The following is a 17749-nucleotide window of genomic DNA, read 5'->3' as shown; positions in this document are numbered from 1 at the left end:
TGTAAATTAAAGAAATATTCCTTCTCTATTGCCATCCAGAAAGGTTGAAAGGCTGGTTTATGAAATATATTTCCTGTTGCTTTTTTCACACTTAGATATTGGATTCCTTTTATATATCTAAAGTCAAGTAAAGGAAAGTTACTATTTATTTTTATGGGTTGAGTCACACTCAGCTTTGGAGCTTTTCCAAAAATAATCATAAGTCAAGACTGGAAAATGAAGCCAAGAAGCCAAAAACACAAACTTTGGACTGATTCGGGAGCTTTGTTTTCACAATCGCCTTTTTGAGCTTTTTTGCAAAATAATAATTGAATGAAATTGGTGTAACTTTGCTGCTTCTGCAGTCCAGCTTAAACGTTAACAGTGGTTTTGCAGCACAACTAGCTGAGTAGTTGTGCACACTTAAGAACTGAAGGCAGCAGAGACTGGCATAGAGAAAGCGATATGAGGTAAGCTACTGCATGACTCCATGTTTACAGGAGTCAGCTGTGAAGACGCATTTCTCAAAGGTAGTGTTGAAGGATTTGTTCTTGTTGTGTTTTGTTGTACTCTGCAAAAATAAGTTCTCAAAGGGTTAAATCGGTGACAGTTAAGAATGAACGAAACCCAAAGTTGTTACTGTTCCAGTACATTTAATATCAAGTCCCACTAATGTATACCAGCACTGCACAGTGATGTCTTGGGATTCAACATTTGAATCCAAGAATAATATTCCATTCAATTTCAGACTGTGATCCAAACTAACCTGTTCAGCTGAAACCTAGTGTGAAATTTGTAAAATTTGCATTCTGCCTTATTTGATTCTTAACCTGATGTGGAACTAAGTTTGGAAATTAAAACAACTGAAATTTTACTTAAAATTGTGCTCAGCATGATGAGAACATGTGATATAAGTGTACTTTGGAGACAAGCTGCTCACTTTTTTTTACACTCTGTTGTCCTCACTGCTGTGGGAAATCAGTCTAGTCCACAAATTCCTAAGAGAAATTCAAAATTCCTTTTCAACTTTTGGAGAAACTGTTAAATCAACTTCCCCTCCTTGTTTAAGGGTTTCCTCAGTCTCCTGTTACACACAAACTGTTAAGGTAGTCGGCAACTGATTCCTTTAACTTGATCAAGTGAAATATTATAAATCTGCAATAACTCAGCCAAATTCATGGAGATATTACTTCAAAGGCTGACTTATTTAACATCACCCAAGTTGGACAAGTTTATACATTCAGGAAAAGTGCTGTGGCAGCAGACAAAGAAGTTAAAAGAAGGTGGATTTGTTTTTGTTAGCCGCCAAGATTTTATCTTGATAAATACAGTGTATGCTCACAGAAAACTCATAGCCTGAGAGGCTCAAGCTTCAAGATCTATTCTTAAATGAGGGACAAACTGAAAAAAAATTGTCTCATAAACAAACAAGCCTTCTCAATCTAATAGTTTTAACTTTCTCAATCATAGCAGCTGTAGCATGGAGTTAATTCCTCTGGAGCTAGCTTGTTGATCAATAATTTCTCACTACTCAGAAATTCAGACATAGCTGTGGCATGATGATGCCATTCATACAGCAAGACGATGTTATTTTTTTGAGGAAAATCCAGCTCCTGTTACCATTCGAAGAGATCTAGATTCATGGCTCTTGATAGACTCTCATTGATTTCCTCAACGCTGCACCTCTGTGAAACATTCAATACACTCATCCAGTTAACAGCAGCTAGATCTGAATGCTAGTGCTGGGAGTGAGCCGAGGGGGCAACGTCTTCACTGCAATAATGTCTGTGTTCATCAGGATAGGTTCTGCACAGAGCTTCAAGTGGCAAGTGACCAAATCTGATTGTTTCAACATGCACCGGTGTGCAAATAATACCATGGAAACTTCTGTTGCAACTAACACCCAATAAGCTTACTTTGCTGACTCAGTTGACAAGCATTTCACCAATGGCTACACTTCAAAGGTTCTTAATTGTCCATTCAACACATTGGATTGTGAACAGTATTTATAAAAGCAAATCTTCTCTCTCCGTCACATTCCAGAAACAGCAATGCAGTAATGATCTGTTTAATTGGTCTTGAATGAGGAATAAATCTTTGCAGAACACCAGTAGGTTCTGCGTTCCTAAAATAATGAAATGGATCCATCTGAAAAAGTAACAACCTCTTCAAAAATTCAGTGCTTCCTGACTGCCACACTGCAATGTCAGCCTGCATCATGTGCTCATGCCAGTGGGACTGTAATTCTAAACCACCTGACTCAGAGGCACAGGGACTCCCCACTGCACCACAGCCTCATGACACCAATAGGAAACAGCTTCATTGTCGATAAATTGTCCTTTATTTCTTGTGTCTTTCTCAACAAATTTACATTGGCATAAGTCTTCAGAGTTAGTTTGCAGCATTGGCTTTTGAGGAAGGTGAAAACTTAACATTGAATCTTGTGCATTTAGCTGCTACTTTCAACCAGCCTAATAAAGGTTGCAGAACAAGACCTTGTTCACTCAATGGTCAAACTGTGACCCAGCTGATTCTCAGAAGAAACAATTTGTTGTGAAAACTGCTGACAAAAGATCCAAAAATATATCTGGGAATCACATTACAGTGTTGACACCAGATGACTGCAAGATCACTTTCATGGTTGTTATAAACTAGACGTGCTGCATTTTGGAAACTCAGTTGCTAGAAATGCTGACCTTGCTGAGAAGAATCGTTTGATTAGAAACGGTTACAACATGAAAGGAGTCTATTCAGCCAATTGGGCCTGGGCCAGCTCTCTACCTGAGAAAGTTTAGCTAATCTCACTGCTCCCCCTCCCTTCCCCCACCCCCAGAGCCTTCAAACTTTCTTTCAGATGCTTCTTCTATTCCCCTTTAGAAAGAGCAAATGAATCAGTCTCCATCAGTTTTCAGGCAGTGCATTCAAAATGATAACGGTAAATTTGCCAAAATCTTATCAGACCATGGGATAGCTCTCCCATTGGAAAAAGACAACTGGTTTAACCCCAATGTCACCATGCCTCAGGCAGGGGAAGAGATTGCAAAGAAAATCTTTCATGGTAACCTTAGCTGGCACAGAAATTGAACCCACATTGTTGCGTTACTCTGGATTGCAAACCAGCTGTCCAACCAATTTAGCTAGCTAAACAAACATTATTTGAAATAGTAACTAGTAGCAAAACAAAAAAAAACTTTCATGTTTCCATTTGCCAAAAAGTTTAAATTGCATCCTCTGTTTCTTGACTTTGTATCTGTGAAACAGTTTCTCTTCCTCCCAGTCCTGCCCCTTCATGATTTCGAACATTTGAATCTCCTTTCAACATTCTCAGAATAGCACAACTGTCTGATGAGTATAAACTTACTTGGGAACAATCATGTTCCATTATAACATTCTGACTTAACGCTACAGTGGTATTCACAATCTATTTTTGACCAACTTTAAGTGATGGTACAACTACTGGATCCCCAGCCAAAGTACTTTTTGCAAGTGCCACTTTGAAACATAAAATACTGGCACTTTTGTGACTTTTCCATTCATGTTCATGTAAAAACTCAGACTATTCTGTGGATTCTGGCTTTTCTGAAGCATTTTTCAGTCAGTGTCAAAAGGACAACTTCCAATTATTGCTGGCGAATGGATCATTATCTTGATGAAGATTATCAGGGAAGTTAGGGGTAAAAATGACAAAATGCATTCTTAATATGACTGACTTTTCTGAAGGCCAGTCGTGTATATCATTTGTTCCAAGTTGTGTTCTGAAAGTGTGCACAAGTTTCCCTTTCAATGACTTGGTGGTGAAGGTCTGGCAAGTTCCTTCCTGCATAATACTTGAATTCTCATCATGGCACCTAAATTACAATGTACATATTCCTTTCAATTATGATTTGCTTTCACAATTGTTAATTCCTTCACCTTTACAACTGTGGTCTTGCCTTATTTTTGTGCTCATCCTTAAGAGCAGCAACATTTACCATGCCTGATACAAGTTCCTTTACAGATAACTTCTTGAATAGTATTGCTGTATCAGTTTACTTGGTTGAATATTTGGATTTGATCAAAGGCCATCCTGAATGCCCGACCATCAAAAGCTTTTTTTTCCATTTCTGCTGAAGTGGAAGTGACCAGCCCTTGGAAAGCTTGGTCAGACAAATTTGTTTTCAAAACTTCTGTCCCACCATCTTTCACAAAATCCATGTATTCTGTGGAAATTTTTATGAAAAGGTGAGGACTGCAGATGCTGTCGAAAATTGTGGTGCTGGAAAAGTACAGCTGGTCAGGCAGCATCCGAGGAGCAAGAGATTCGATGTTTCAAGCATAAGCTCTTCATTAGGACATTTTTATGAGGCAAATAACCATTGTTCATTTAAGAGATATTTAAGAATTATAATTTCAGCTAACCGATTGATAAGTTTTGTTTGCACTGACAAAATTTGTGTACTCTTAACAGTTGTGTCAGTGAGGTGTTAATGATGAAAAGCTTTTTTGATGCTTGGTAAGAGGTGCTTGCACTTGATTGTAAAATGTAAATGTGACCTTCCTTCTTGATTGAAAGATGGTACCAACTGGCAAAATGACAAAGTGAAGTCTGAAGGAGCAAGTTTGCGTGAATATTGAATGAAAAAGGTCTCATAGGTAACTGTGCAAACAAATATGTGGGGCCCTCCAGGTGCAGTGACAGTGTCAAAACCTCAGGACAAGGAGGCCTGAGTTCATAGTCCCATCTGATTCAGAGATGTGTGATAACAATGAGGTGATGTTGAGGAAGAAGGGCACAAGGTTAGGTTGACAAGACGATATACAATTTAGAATTGAAAGGACAATAGTTCAGTTAATAAAGGTTAGTTTTTGACTGAAAGCACTTCAAAAAGTTATTTTATTGTGTAAGCAATGCTGCAAGGCTAGCAATTGTTTCCCACCCTTAATTGCCCTTGAACTGATGCCATATCAGAAGATCGTTGAGTTGTAAATATAAACGGCTTCCTTTGTGTGTGGCTGGATCAAAATTGTGGAACTCCCTTCCAAACAACGCAGTGGTCTGACACCACAAGGCGGCGGTTCAAGAAAGCAACTCGTCACCGCCACTTTCTCAAGGACAATTAGGGAAAAGCAATGAGTGTTGACCTGGCCAATGACCCCCCCGCAATCCCGTGAATGAGTGAAGAGACGCCAGTCACGTTGCTGTGGGATCGACCTGGAATCACATGGGGAGCAGACCAGGTGAGATATGCAGATTTCAGTCCCCAAGTGCAATGAGTGAACGGGATGGGGTTTTGGGATGATTGATATTAGTTAATCAAGTGTTCGGTGAATTCACACCCCAGAGCATGATCCTAAGCCCCTGGATGACCACTCATACTGACAGAAGCCGGTGTTCATACATACCTGCATCGCAGGCTCCCTTCTGGATCAGAATGACAGGAAGCGCGTTGGAGGACTGGTGCTGGCGGCTCAGAGCCTTCAAGCGGCAGATGTTGCTGTAAGTCTGGCCGTCACTGCCGCACACCTCATCGTTGTGCGGGCAGCCGCAGGTGCCCTTCTTGCGCTTGCCAGCCGAGTAGATGCACTGGAAGCCTTCCGCACAGACACCGTGCACGTCCTCCCGCCCCCCGCAGCTTTCGCCCTCGGCCGCGGCGCAGACGGTGCAGCAGTCGCACGAGTCCTTCACCTGGCCCTCGGAGCAGTTCACCGGCGCTGGGGCGCACCGGGATCGGTCACAGACCTGGGGGCAGGCGTGTCTCATCACTCTCCCGTTCACCGCCATCACACAGAAACTGAGCAGCAGCACGGTGCCCAGCATGATCCACGGTCAACAAGGGCGGGGGGAAGAAACTGGCGAAAAGTGGCCACAAAAGAACAACACAAAGTCAAATCCAGGAGGAAAATGTAGCAAGGCTGTTGCGTCTGCTACTCCCACGGAAGGATAAAGCTTGCAGCAGAAATGAAGCGCAGTTTGGCCCCCAGCAGCTTCTCTACCACCTTTGCAGGAATGTACTGAAATGAGCACTGAGCTTAAGAAATCGAATCCTCCAGAGGCAATAGTGTGGTCACTCAGACCTCGCACTTGTCAGGTTCCTCTGCTCACTTGTAGCTGTCGTCTGTTGCTGTGAGAAAGGAAGGCAAGCTGCAGAGCCAATAAAATCTGTGCCAAAATTCCCCACACCCAGCCGATTGGATGCTTCCAACTAAGCTCCTTCTTCGCGGAAAGCTTTAACTCTTTCACGCAACACGTTTAAGATCAATTCGGACCCAGGACCGATTTGAGAGCTGTAGTGCTTGTTATCTGCTTGTGAGCTGTACAGCCAGCAGCAAGGCGATCACCCAGCATGTTCCTTGTGAATGGCATATCTCCTAAACAGCAGGCAGGGAGACAACACATCTTGTGGATCAGCTTTCCAGGAAAAAAGTTCAGTCGGTGGCCCTTTCAGCTCTGAAACAAAATTTTGAACAGGGAAAAAAAAGGCAGGGTAGCTTAAGATAAACTATTCCCACTGTTTGGAGATTCTAGAAATAGGGGCATAGTCTCACAATTAGGCCAGACCATTCAGGAGAGATGTTCAAAAGCACTTATACACACGAAGGATGGTTGATGTTTGGAACTCTCTTCCACAAATGGCAGTATATGCTGGATCAGTCATTAAATTTAAATCTGAGATAGATATGTTTTTTGCTTTTTTTTATAAGAATGACCCCAGGGATAAAGGGCTTGTAGTATGAGGAGCAGCTGAGGACTCTGGGTCTGTACTGGATGGAGTTTAGAAGGATGAGGGGGAATTGAAAGTTACAGAATGCTGAGAGGCCTGGATAGAATGGACATGGAGAAGATGTCATCACGAGAAGGAAAGACCAAGACCTGAGAACACAGCCTCAAGTGAAAGAGACTCTTCGGAATCATAGAATCGCTACAATGTGGAAACAAGCCATTTTATATAAATATGGAATAGATATAGAATTCCTACAGTGTGGAAACAGACCCTTCAGCCCAACAAGTCCACACCAATCCTCTGAAGAGCAACCAAACCAGACCCATTCCCCTACAACTCTTCATTTACCCCTGACTAATGTGCCTAACCTTAACATCCCTGAACACTATGGGCAATTTAGCATGGCCAATTCACCTAACCTGCACATCTTTGGTTTGTGGGAGGAAACCGGAGCACCTGGAGGAAACCCACGCAGACACAGGGAGAGTGTGCACACTCGACACAGACAGTTACTTGAGGCAGGAACTGAGATGAAGAGAAATTTTTGTGAATCTGCGTAACTCATTGCCACAGGATGTTGTGGAGGACAAGTCATTTCATATATTTAAGACAGAGATAGATAGGTGCTTCATTCATAAGGAAATCAAAGGTAGTTAGGTGAAGGCAGGAGAATGGAGTTGAGAAACATTTCAGCCATTATTGAATGGTAGAGAAAACTCAATGGGCCAAATGGCCTAATGCTGCTCCTATATCTTATGGTTTTAAACAAATGTATCAAGGGATATGGGCCAAAGGCAAGTATATGAAGTTAGGCCACAGATCAGCGATTATGTCATTGAGTGGTAAAACAGGCTTGGCCCCAGGACTGAAACCAATCACTTAGCCTGACATTTTGTTGCAGATTAAGAGAGTGTTGCATGCCAGGGATGCCACTTTTTGGCTGAAAACCCAATTGAGGAGCTGCAAAAAAATCACTGACAGTATTTTGAAGTGGCAAGTTCTTTTGGTGCCCTGATCAAAATTCTAGCTTCTTCCAGTGTTGCCAAAATCAGAATATATCTCATTTGATCTTTATGGGATTCTAACAAAGAATGAAAATTAACTTGCTCCTTGTGAAGCACTTTGGAGCATCTTGAGGACAACAAAGGGACTTTTTCTTCTTGTTATTCCAAAGTACGAATGTTTGTTACAATCAAACCTATAAAATAGAAATAAAGCACTCCAATAGTTGTAATATCATCCCTGGTCCTGACCGCAGAGAGTTGTGGTTGCTCACTTATTGAGCCCATTGAAGACAGAGATTGACAGTTTTTTGGCCACAACGGGAATGATGAGATTTGAGGAGATGATGGGAAAAGTTGAGTTGAAAGATATCAAAGCAGCCTGAAGAGATGGAATTGTTTAGCTCTCCTGTCCTTTGGCAGTTACTTCCTCTTCAAGAGCTTCACAGCCTTTCAAGTAATGGATCTTTGTAATTCAGCTGCCATTTCAATGCTAAGTAGGCCTGTTGACTACTATTAATTGAGATCTCACATTGTGCAGAAAGGCAGGGTCAATTTGTAATCTCATTGTAAAGTCACAGTGGAGAAAGTTGTACAATTACATATTCCAGTTTCAGATTGGAAACATAAAACAAGTCAAAGTGAATTAGATTGGAGTGAGGGGAGAACTGGCAAATGTTGATTGGGAAAATAGATGAAAAGGTATGGTGGCAAATAAACAATTCAAGAACAGAAATGCATTCCATGAGAAAACAAAAACGCAGCAAAAAATATCCATTCTAGATTTCCCAGGGAAGTTAACGACCGTGTTGGATTAAAAATAAAGATTCAAAATACTTCAAAGAACAAACATGAGCTTGAGGATCAGGAGTGTTTTATAAACCAATAAAAGATGGCCAAAAAGTGGATATGGCAAAATATAGTGTATGAAATTAAATTAATTTTGAATATAAAGACAGAGCTCTTTGAATGCGTCCAATTTTCGATGTGATTCTGCACTTGACGAGATAGTCCTGAATGTGCAAAGAATTGTGTTGTCAATAAATTTATAATTCTTCATTAGACTGATAATATGGTGCACATGAATGTACTGAAAATGACACATACTAATACAGAGGGTATTGTTTGCCGACTGAAAGAATACTGTGCCCGGTATCCACGCCCTAACTGATGTTTCAGAGAAATGTCAGGACCAATCAGAGCCAGCAAGCTGGATTAAAAGTTAAATTTAGATGAGGCTCAGCAGTTAGCTGTAAATCATCACGAATTGTACATTCTCCATGACAATATTTCTTCTAATCTTCTACAATGCATTTCCCAAATCATCAGCACACTCTCCATGTATTATAATGCTGATTATAACAGTGGTAGGTGACAAAGTGGCTCAGCATGGGTTTAATTCCACCCTTGGTTGACTGGAGTTAGCACGTTCTCCCCAAGTCTGTGTGGGTTTCCAAAATTGGATGCAATTTTGCATCCAATGGCAAGCTCTCCCTAAATCACCTGACTTGACTAACCAGTCCACCATGCAAAACCTTGTCAAAAGCCTTACAAAAGTCCATGTAGACAATGCTTACTGCTCCGCCACCATCTATCTTCTTGATCACATCCTCAAATCAAAATCAATCAAGTTTGTGAGACATAATTTCTTATGCACAAAGTAATGCTGACTATCCCTAATCAATCCTCCAAATGAATGTAAATACTGTCTCTCAGAATCCCCTCCAACAACTTACCCACACTGACATCAGACTCACCAGTTTAACATATTTTTTTTAAAAAAATGATTTAATTATTTGTCATTTCACAGTAGATTTCAATGACCAATTACACTTCAGGTTGCTGCCACTTATCTTTCAATTTTGCTTCATTTCCTTACACTTTGATTCCTCACAGAGTTTTGCTCCACAGAAACGGCTGATCTTTTGGTTTAAATGGTCTTCACTGCACCATAAGTGTAGTGAATGTAACAAGGTCAGCCAGATGGACCTTATAGAATCTGAGTTCCCTGATTAGGGCTTTTTAACCTGGTCCAATCATGGAGCATTGGCTGACAGATATAAACAGGAGTGTCAGAGATTCTGTTCACTCTGAGAGCTGGCTCTGAGGGAGCTGGATCAGTGTCGCACATGTAAATAAAGGGTGAATTGTGATGAGAAGAAAAAATCATTTAAAAAAAAACAGGTGTGTCAGAGGTTCTGTTCACTCTGAGCTGGCTCTCATGAAACTGGACTAGCATCAAATACTATGCACATGTATATCAAGGATGGCTTGGTGACAGGATACCAGCCTCTGCGGTGTTATTACATTGCTGAGTGCGATTAATTATATAACCAGACAAAAGTGCCTATTTGCTGAAGCCCAACTGGACTTCAAATAAGCATTACATCTGACTTTCTCATTAGAAAATGCAGCAAGTGTATCATATGAGTTACAGGGTATGCTGATGAAAGTGGCCAGGCCGAGTGAGCTTGCAGGGACATCATTTGGGTGAAGGTAATTCCATTACAGGGTATGCTGATGAAAGTGGCCAGACCGAGTGAGCTTGCAGGGACATCATTTGGGTGAAGGTAATTCCATAGCTTCACTCAAGACATGTACTGAACAGAGATATTCTACATCAGCCTACAGGAAAACCAAAAATCAAAGCCAAGCCTTGGCCAGATAGTTAACATTTTCTTCAAGCTGCAGGCCTGCAAGCCATTGTAGTTGCTGCTGGTATGCAGACCTGAGACAGCAAAGGAGTCCCACTAGGCCTGAATTGAGTGAGTCAACTCATAGGCCAGTTTCCAGAAGAGTGCATACTCTGGAAAGTCTAGCTACCTCTGCCTTGGAACAGTTAAATTACTTGGTAGACAAGCAGGAGGCTGGAAGAACACAAGCCAGGCATCACCAGGAGGTGGAGAAGTTAATGTTTCAGGTGTAATCCTTCTCAACATCTTCCCAGAACCAATAAAAATAAACTTCTGATTAACTGATCACCAAGCTCTAATGGAAGTTGATACCAATGAGCTGCATCAGTGATTGAAGAACCAGTTTTTAACAAAATTCACGTGGAATCTAATTCTGATGTTTGTGTAAGACTTTGGCTGGACTGAAATCTGATAACGGGGAAGACTTACAGATTAGATGAGATTCCCTACAGTGTGGAAACAGGCCATTTAGCCCAACCAGTCCACCCCGACCCAGACCCATTTCCTCTCTGACTAATGCACCTAACACTATGGGCAATTTAGCATGGCCAATTCACCTGACCTGCACATCTTTGGACTGTGGGAGGAAAATGGAGCACCCAGAGGATATCCACGCAGACAGGGGGAAAATGTGCAAACTCCACACAGACAGTTGCCCAAGGCTGGAATTGAACCTGGGACCCTGGTCTTGTGAGGCAGCAGTGCTAACCACTGAGCCACCATGCCACATGTAGGGGACAACTTCAGTTCTGATCTTCTATGAGAAGTAACTGGTTCAGTTACCTCTGATTGAAGTAAAAGGCTTGGGCCCAAGCCTGATGGGGTGAAATTGTTTGAGAAAGATTCACCTTGATTGGCTCAATACTTTTTGATGAGAAAATGGCTGTAAGAGTGAAGTCCAGTTAAACACCTAGAAATTTTTCAGCAAAGTCTAGAGACTTCCAAAGGAGCCAAGGCCACCTTACAATTTGATCAGGAAGCAATTGCACGATTCTGCAAGGCCCACCCAATGTCGGTTGTGTTATGTGCAAAAGTGGAGTCAGCAATCAGGAGGGTGAAAAGCGAATGAATCAATCAAACCAGTCCAATTCGTACCAATTGTGAAGTCCAACGGGTCAGTTTGCATTTGTGGGGATTTTAAACAAATGGTAAACCACTTCTTGCAGTTAGATAAATACCCAATCCTTCACATAGTGGACGAATACACAAAGCTGGTGGCTGAGGGCCATACTTCACGAATTGCGGTCAGATAAGGATTCCCAGAGGTATGCCCGTAAAGTTTGTACCAATACATGAGACGGTCATTTGGGGTTTCATCTGTCTGTGCTACTATTCAGCGGATGATTGAGAACATTTTACAAGGTCTACCTCAGGTTGCCATTTATCTGGGTGACATGCTAATAACAAGGAAGTCCAATAAAGAGCACTTAGAGAACTTGGACATTATCCTTAGATGTTTCTCCAAGGCACGTGTACACCTTAGAAGGGAGAAATGTGTGCACAAGGCACCCTAAGTGGACCTACTTGGGCCACAGAATTGACAAGACCATGTTACACTCATTGCAAAATAGAGTGAGGGTAATCAAAGGTGCACTGGCTCCACATTTGTACCAGACCTGACGTCTTTCCTTTGATTGGTGAATTATTACGGAAAGTTCGTATGTAATCCAGTCTTCGTCCTGGCATCCTTATATCTGCTATTGAGAAAGAGTCAGCCTTGGAAATAGTCTCATAGCAAGAAGTAGTCTTTAGGGAAGTGAAGAAGCAGTTACCATTGTCTAAGATGTTGGCACTCTATGGTCCCAAGTGAGATCTGGTGCTGACATGTGATGCCTGTCTGTATGATATTGAGGTAATATTGGCTCACAGATGGCCGAATGGAAAGGAACACCCAATAGCATATGATTCCTGGACTTTGGCTAATGCAGAGCAAAAATGTGCCCAGATAGAGAAGGCAAGTCTGGCGGTCATCTTTGGTGTGAGAAAGTTCCACAAACACCTCTATAGGCATAAATTTGTGGGAATGGCCTGGTCAACCCTGAACTCAGTTACACATCGACTACTCAGCTGTTTCGTGGGTTCAACATTCACGTCATTGTGGCTGCCCATTCAAAGTGGTTAGACATGTATAGAGTTCACTCATCAAACACTGGGATGACAATAGAAAAGCTCCAATCAACTTTTGCAATGCACAGGCTCCTGGAAGTGTTGGTCACAGGCAATTGGCCGTCATTTATCAGCAGGAAATATAAGTATTTCCTAAAGTCGAATGGCAAACAGAATATACAAACAGCTACATTCCATTCATTGTGCAATGTCTGGTGGGAAAGGACAGTTCAAACTCTCAAGGCGTAAAGAAACAGCCTTCAGCTTCACTCAATACCAAACTGTCCCAGTTCCTGTTTCATTATGGGAACAATCCTCAGGGATAGCTCCAGCAGAGTTGCTGATGGGGAGAAGACTCCACACCAGGTTAAATCTGATTTTCCCAGACCTGGGAATGAGGGTGAAATGGCATCAGGAATGTCATTGCCAGGCAGAAGACTCCTCTCAGCAAAAGAGACAGTTTATTTAAGGGATAAAGTTTGGTGCTGAAACCCAGAAATGGTCCTGCATTGGTAAGAGGCATGGTCAATGCAAGGTCAGGTCCGATGATGTACCAAGTTAAGGTAGGTGGGGCAGTCCTGAACAAGCACATGGGCCAGATGAAAGCTACAAACTTACAAACAGGTTAGGAGCAAAGCATAACCGGCCCCACAGAAAAGCCAGAAAGACTGTTGGAACCCATAGGTTCTCCCCCTCCATCCAACACTGAAGAAACCTCAGAGTCTGAGATGAACAATGTGGATGTTGCAGCTTTGACACCTTTAACACCTGAAGAACAGGATGAACTTCTTCAGAGATGCTCAGGGCACAAGAAGTGGGTGATAGTCCAGTACGCTCGTCTGTATCTGAGGCTGAGTCAGAGGACCCGGACCCAGCGCAAAAATGTCCTAGAAGAGGCTACAAGAACAGGCCTACATCCCCGGACTTAGAGGGGGAAAGATGTCGTGATTGAAACAAGATTAGGCAGGTGCACCTCAGAGAAGTGGGTTCCCTGATTGGGGCTATTAACCTGGCTGTCAGATATAAACACGAGTGTCAGAGGTTCTGTTCCCACCAAAGGTTGGCTTTGAGAAAGCTGGGCCACTGTCAAGTACTATTCACATGTAAATAAAGGGTGACTTGGTATCATGATACCATCCTCTGTGGAACTGTTACGATAAGCTCGATTATGAGTTGATGATATCACTGGGGGAGTGTGCTCAAAGAATGGCAAGCAACAAGCTGTAAAAGTATTTGCATTACTCCACAGTTTGGTTGAATTCTAATCTTTGATACAATTTAACCTGTAAGTACAGTGTCTGCATACGTGTAATATACACAATTTGAAAATCATTCTCCTCATAATTGCGCCCATTGATGGAAGTGTTTCAGTCAAGAATGAGTTCTTGCAATATTCATGACTCCTGTGAATGGGAAAGTTGACAACCAAACAGAAGAAGCTTCTAACATCATTCAACACTTGATCAGCAAACTTTCCATTAAATTCAATATCTATCTCCTCCATCACTGTTATTGCATTGTAAGTGTATGCTGACTACTGACTGTATTGCACCAACTTGCTTGTCTTAGCTTTGTTGAAGTTGTGCAGAATGTTGGTCAGGTCTCTCTGTGTCCAGTTCTGGTCACCCTGTTATAGGAAGGATATTATTATTATTATTATTATTATTATTAGTTATTAATAATAGTAATAATAATATTTAATATTGTTATTAAGCTGAATAGAGTTCAAAAGTGATTTACTAGGTTGTTGCCAGGAATGAAAGGTTTGTGCTATGGGGAGAGGCTGGGTAGGTTAGGACTTTATTCACTGGAGCATAGGAGGTTGGGAGATGACCTTACCGAGGTTTATGAAATAATGAGGATATAAATAAGATGAATGGCAAGTGTCTTTTTCCTACGATTGGGCATTCGAAGACTAGGTGGCATACTTTTAAGATGAGGGAAAAGATTTTAAAAAGACAGAGGGGCATTTTTTTACACAGAGAGTGGTTCAAGTATGGACTAAGATTCCATCAGAATTGGTGAATGCAGGTACAGTAACAACATTTTAAAGACTTTTAGATAAGGACACAAATAAGAAATGATTGGAGGGATATACACCAAATGCATGCAGGTTGGACTAGTTTATTTTGGGATTATGATCAACATGGACTGGTTGGACTAAATGATCTGTTTCCATGCTGTATGACTCTGTGATCTACAGTCAAGTTCAAAAGCAGCCATATTAGATTACTTATAGTGTGGAAACAGGCCCTTTGGCCCAACAAGTCCACACCGACCCGCTGAAGCGCAGCCCATTCAGACCCATTCCCCTCACACTACAGGCAATTTAGCATGGCCAATTCATGCAGACACGGGGAAAATGTGCAAACTCCACACAGAGAGTGTCGCCTGAGGCGGGAATTGAACCCAGGTCTCTGGTGTTGTGAGGCAGTAGTGCTAACCACTGTGCCACCATGCTGCCCATCTTGGGATCTTGGGAACAGCCACAACTTCCACAGTCTCTGCAATCCTGATTTGAAAATATATTGTCATGCACTTTTCATTGATATGTCAAAATCCATTGCCACACTTACTTGGAAGCATCATCATCACAGGAACTGCAGGAAAGACCTGCCACCATCCTCCCAAGGCTGACAAGGGTAGACAATAAATGCAGTTTTGGGAGTGCTGTTTACATTGTGTAAATAAGCAATAATTGTCATTGTTCAATTGGATGATCAGTGATGCAGCTCAAGCCCATAACTGAGGTGAGATTTACAGCACTATTTGGTCGAAATCCAGGAATTATTTGCCACTCAGAGTCACTTGACCCCTTTTGGATGGAGTTTGCCAGATCTCCAGCTGGGCCGTTAACTGGACACCACAAAAGAAACACAACATTTTGACTTGAATTCAGGGAAAACCTGACACCATCTGGTACATTTTGTTTCAATTAGACTTCCTGCTGCCATTGATGGGGCCTCATTGACATCAGGCATGAAACTACCTGCTGACCAGATTATTCCAAACTGCTGACAAGGGAACAAAGCAAGTTCCACATGGCAGAATAAACAGTGCATTAGGAAAAGAAACATGACAGAAACTAAAACTTCAAATATTTGTGCAACAAACTTCATGTGAATAATCTGTATTCGGTTTGGGCACCGTGAGTTGAGTCTAGTAATCAATCCAGCATGCGTATTATTTGGTTTCAACAGTATTAGCTTCCGGTATCTGTCGGCAGTATGAGTAATTATTTACAGAAGGAGATCTAAATGAAGTGCCTGGGAGGAAATTCCAAAGTTATTTGAGATGGCAGTCCCTCTGTTGGTGCGTTATCATGACCACAGTTCAAAGTCATAAATAATTAAGTCCATATCACCCAAATTATATTCCACTGAGAAACTGTTGACGATGCAGAGTACTAACCATGCTTTTAAAAAATGAAAATTGGAAACATCTTTTCCTTTTTCTTGTGCTGGCCTCAGTCCCAAACCTTCATTCAGGAAGCCTCTGAGTATAATCACCTGACAAACATATGTCTGATCACTTTTTCATTTCTAGAATAAGCAACCTTATCCCATTTGGAAGAACCCCAAACTGAAAATTTGTCCAGAGTTGTCAGGTGTTAACTATGGATCCCTTAAGTTATTTGGCATGATCGAGTGTACAGAAGGGCTTTAGCCTTGGGCCAACTGGCATTATGGTCTTTGTGTCAGAAGGTCAGGGTTAAAACAAACAGTCTAAACTTGAAAATGGAATTCAGTATGTCATTTCATTACAGTACTGAAGGTCTGCTGCATTACTTGTCTTACAGATAAAATGTTAACCTGTAGCCTCACCTGTCCTCTCAAATGGATGCAAAATATTTCATAGCATTTTTCCAAGAGGATTAGAATTCCTCCCATGTCCTAATGAGGTTTTTCTTAATTTTTTTGAGGGATTTGAGAACTAGTGAGGCCAGAATTTAGTACTCATTTCTAATTGGCTTTGAAGTGAATTGTGTGGTTGGCTATTGTTAGCTACATTGTCAGCTGCAAGGCCATTTCAGTTCAGAATCAATGTTACCATGGTTCTGAGGTTTCATGTAAATGTGTATGGGAAAATGTTAGGAAAAGGACACAACTGAACAAGCTGGGATCTTAAACCAACTGGTGATGGTCTTATCATCACCATGATTGAAGGTAGCTTTATATTCCAGATTTATTGGTTGAACTTAAATTCCATTCACTGTTGGAGTTGGATTTGAACCTATGCAGCCATGGCATTTCACTTGCACTTCTGATGTATTAGTTCAGTAATATAATTCTTATGACACTAACTCTTGTCATTTGCTTTTTAACCAATATAACTAGAAAGCTTGTGAGGAAGTTATTGAACTTCTTGTAGTTTTGTGAATTGGTTTTTCCATAAAATGTTTGAATTAACGACTAACATTATACAAGCGACTATCATTCAAAGACATTTCTGTCGTTATCAAGCATTTGGGTAACCTGAGGAATATAAAGCAATCAAATTGCTTTTCTTTTTGTCTACTGAAAGTATTTGTTGTCTTTTTAATATTTTGAACATTCACTGAGCATGGTTCACAAACGATTTTAATAGTCCTTAAAGAAAGTGCAGACTTAAAACTTGGATGAAGGGATGGTGACCCTTGGTTTTCCCCAGATGTTTGTTAATATTCCAGCGCAGTAAAATGTATAAGAATGAATGAATGTTTTCCGTTGGAAATTTTCATTGGAAAATTTCTCTCAGCAGAGTAACTGAAAGGAAGAAAATCTGTTTCATACAAAACTTTTCACAATCTCAAATGCTTTACACCCATTTCATTGCTTTGAAGTGCAGACACTATTGTAACAAAATATGGCAACCAATTTCAAATGCCCACAAATAAACTGATATTCAACTAAAAATCTTAATTGAGAGATAAATATTCGTCAGGGCATGAGGGCTAATTCCCTTGCCCTTCTTTGATGTTGCACAATGGGATCTTTTACATCCACCCAGTCTTTATTTAAAGTTTAATTCAAAAAGCTGATACCTCTGATAGTGTAGCACTCCTTCAACACTGCAGCAGAGTGGAACTTAAGCCCAAACTTTGCAACTCAGCAGCGAGTGACCCATTGTCCCGCAGTTAACACTGCAAAAAGCTGACAAGCAGAAGACTTGTGTTCAGGTAAAACCTTTTGCCCCCTCAACATGTCTCAACTGTTTAACAGCAAATCATACACATAAGAAATGTAGACATTAATGTTATGTGAGTAACATGACAGCCAATTTGAAAGAG

General features: G+C 41.2%; 1 protein-coding gene across 1 annotated transcript in view; it reads right to left on the bottom strand.

Moving 5' to 3' along the window:
* The window catches only part of LOC122543127 (serine protease HTRA1-like), a 29205-nt gene extending 23138 nt beyond the window's left edge, over nucleotides 1-6067 (bottom strand). The window contains exon 1 of the mRNA XM_043681468.2: nucleotides 5362-6067. Coding sequence (XP_043537403.1) covers nucleotides 5362-5776 — 415 coding nt within the window. The 5' untranslated portion in view covers nucleotides 5777-6067. The remainder of the gene's footprint in view (nucleotides 1-5361) is intronic.
* Between the last annotated feature and the right edge of the window lie 11682 nt (nucleotides 6068-17749).

This window comes from Chiloscyllium plagiosum, unplaced genomic scaffold (genome assembly GCF_037043375.1).
Source record: "Chiloscyllium plagiosum isolate Xiang-an unplaced genomic scaffold, Cpla_swu_hap1 HiC_scaffold_48, whole genome shotgun sequence".
NCBI lineage: Eukaryota > Metazoa > Chordata > Chondrichthyes > Orectolobiformes > Hemiscylliidae > Chiloscyllium > Chiloscyllium plagiosum.
Note: the sequence above shows the minus strand (reverse complement) of the source record. Positions and strands in the feature narration are given on the sequence as shown.